The sequence below is a fragment of the Raphanus sativus genome, chromosome 9, assembly GCF_000801105.2.
Source record: "Raphanus sativus cultivar WK10039 chromosome 9, ASM80110v3, whole genome shotgun sequence".
Taxonomy (NCBI): Eukaryota; Viridiplantae; Streptophyta; class Magnoliopsida; order Brassicales; family Brassicaceae; genus Raphanus; species Raphanus sativus.
Genome location: NC_079519.1, coordinates 17,896,100 through 17,898,443, shown reverse-complemented (window position 1 = coordinate 17,898,443; position 2,344 = coordinate 17,896,100). Strand labels below are relative to the sequence as shown.

At 44.9% G+C, this 2,344-nt stretch overlaps 1 protein-coding gene across 1 annotated transcript; it reads right to left on the bottom strand.

Annotated features, from left to right (window-relative positions):
• Positions 1 to 544: 544 nt before the first annotated feature.
• Positions 545 to 2,344, bottom strand: LOC108823396 (uncharacterized). The gene is made up of 2 exons (XM_018596588.2): positions 1,089 to 2,344; positions 545 to 771 (listed from the first exon to the last, which is right to left on the bottom strand). Exons 1-2 carry the CDS (start codon positions 2,243 to 2,245, stop codon positions 762 to 764), a joined length of 1,167 nt encoding a protein of 388 aa, XP_018452090.1. The 5' UTR covers positions 2,246 to 2,344; the 3' UTR covers positions 545 to 761.

Here is a 2,344-nt window from a genome sequence, read left to right as displayed (position 1 = left end):
GAAGACGTTTTATTGATTAGTGAACGAGATTGAACGGACTACAAAGAGGTGAAACGAAAAGAAGAAAAGGCCGGAGCTTTGTTGAAAGCGCCGGCAAGAACACAAGGTAGATCGATTGGTTAGTAAACCCTAATCTTGCCGTCAGTGCTCTAAAGTGTATTTCGGATCCATTTCTCTTTCCACTTCGACCTTCTTTTATAGCTCTCGTTACTTTGCCCTTCGTTCGCCCTAGGACCTGTTCGCCCTAGAACCCTTGGGCCTGAATTTATGTTCGTGGGCTTCCTAGCGAAGCGATGGCGTATTGAGCCTAAATAAGTTTAACCGATCGATCGGTCATCCGGTTCAAGCGATCGATCGAACCAATCTCCAAAGAGGAATCTTGATGTCGATGGGCCGAAAGCTGTTGTTCAATGGGCCTTGTAGAGGGATGCTAAATCCATCTCCAACAATGGCGTTTTAAACAATAGCTATGAACAGGTTCTAAAGAACCTGTGTCACGGATTCTGTATTTGTAAAAATTACTCTGCTGCAGAGACTTTCAAAGTAAAAGTCAGATGAGACTGGAATCACCAAAAAAAAAAAAAAAACAAGTTGAAGTATCAAACCCACAGTATAAAATACGAGATATAGCATAAGCAGGTTCATATCTATCTCATCCATCTATTCGATACATGCAAAAGCAAAGACGTGTCTCTACTACATTATAAGCCATCTCTCCAAGTAGAAATCGTCCCTGCTCCAATGTATTATGGTAAAGTAATTTACTCCTCCCTGCCAACAAGGGGGTTTTGAGCAATTAAAATTAATTACAACACATCGATACAAAAGATATAATGTAAGTTCATGTCTGATAATGTCAAGCGTCAAAATATAATGTAACTTAATCTGTAAACTACAAGTTTCTCTAACTAACAGGGTTTGTAACAATCAAGAAGTTACTGATTCCCATCAAACACATTGATAAAAAAGACCACCAAACTATCTAGATATCAATCAGTCTCGTAATACAAAATCCAATCCACAAACCAGATTACACAGGCAGAGGTTTGTATGCTTAAAAACGAGATAAAAGGAAAGAAGAGTCATACCATTTGATAAGCCAGCCAAAGAGGAAATGCTGCATAATGGGAACCTTCTCGAGCACTTCAACCTTGTACATCTTGAGCATACCGCTATTCACTTTCTTCCAGTTGGGTACACCGCTTATATCATCAAGCAAGGGAGAGTGCTCAGCAAACAACCCTTTCTTCACCTTCTTCACAAACCCAATACAAGACAAGTACATGTACTCGCTAGAGAAATTGTCCAAGATATCATCGTTGTGAATCGATTTCGGCTTCATATACTTGTGATCAATCAACTGAGAGCTCCCGAATATAAAGGGCAAGAAATGGTAATCATCAAGTCCCCACACTCCATGAGAACCAGCAGGCTCCAAGCAATAAACGATCTGCAACTTCCGCATCAATTCAAGATACTTGACAAACACCCTAGCCACCACACCATGGTAATCTTCTTCCTTGATGATCCCCATCTTCGCTAAACAATACAGCCACGCCGCGAAGTTCGTCTCGTGCCCCGTTCCGTAATCGATTCTCGTTGCGTTTCCAAAGCTATCGAAAAAGTAAGGAAGGATCTCGATAACGGATTCTTTGAACTCGTCAGGGAGAAACTCATGGATAAGAGATTCGGCTTTCTCGGCGAGACGATCGTGCCACGACCGAAACGAGATGTTACCGTAACGAGAGGACATTTCAACAGGAGGGATCTCGTCGATCCATTGCAACAAGGTGTCGAGGATCGATACTATGGCGGCGACGGTGGGTGACACGTGGCAAGGATCTGAGATTTTGTGTCCGCGGATCGATTCGGAGAGAGAGACAACGAATCCCAAGAAGTTCTTGAAAGAGGGTGATTCCTGGAAGCGGCGAATGTCGTCTGGGGAGTGGATTCGCTTGACGGGGCGTTGGAATTGATACGGCGGAGCGACGACGGGGACTTGCTCGGCGTGAGGAACGGGGGAGAGGATGATGGCCTGAGAGTTGTGGGGGAGATTGATGGCTGGAGCTCGGATCGGGCGGTAGTTTGGTGGCGGTGACATGTCGGGTAATGAAGCTAGAGGTTGCGGCGGCTCGGAAATTGTTGGTCCGCCGCAGTTTGTACAGCAGCCGGAGTGAGGATAAGCGGAGGACGGTGGTTCGGAGGGAGATTTCACCGGCGTCTGTTGGTCCTTCGGTGGTTCCATTTCGCAGTTCAGAGAGGCTCAAAGGTGAGAGAAAAGTTGGTCAGAAATGCAAAACTATTTTGTGATTTCTCTAGGGAACCGGCTGGTATTAGGCTAGCT

Bases quoted from the DNA above. Each gene is read 5' to 3' on its own strand.
- LOC108823396 (XM_018596588.2), bottom strand. From the start codon at position 2,245: ATGGAACCACCGAAGGACCAACAGACGCCGGTGAAATCTCCCTCCGAA.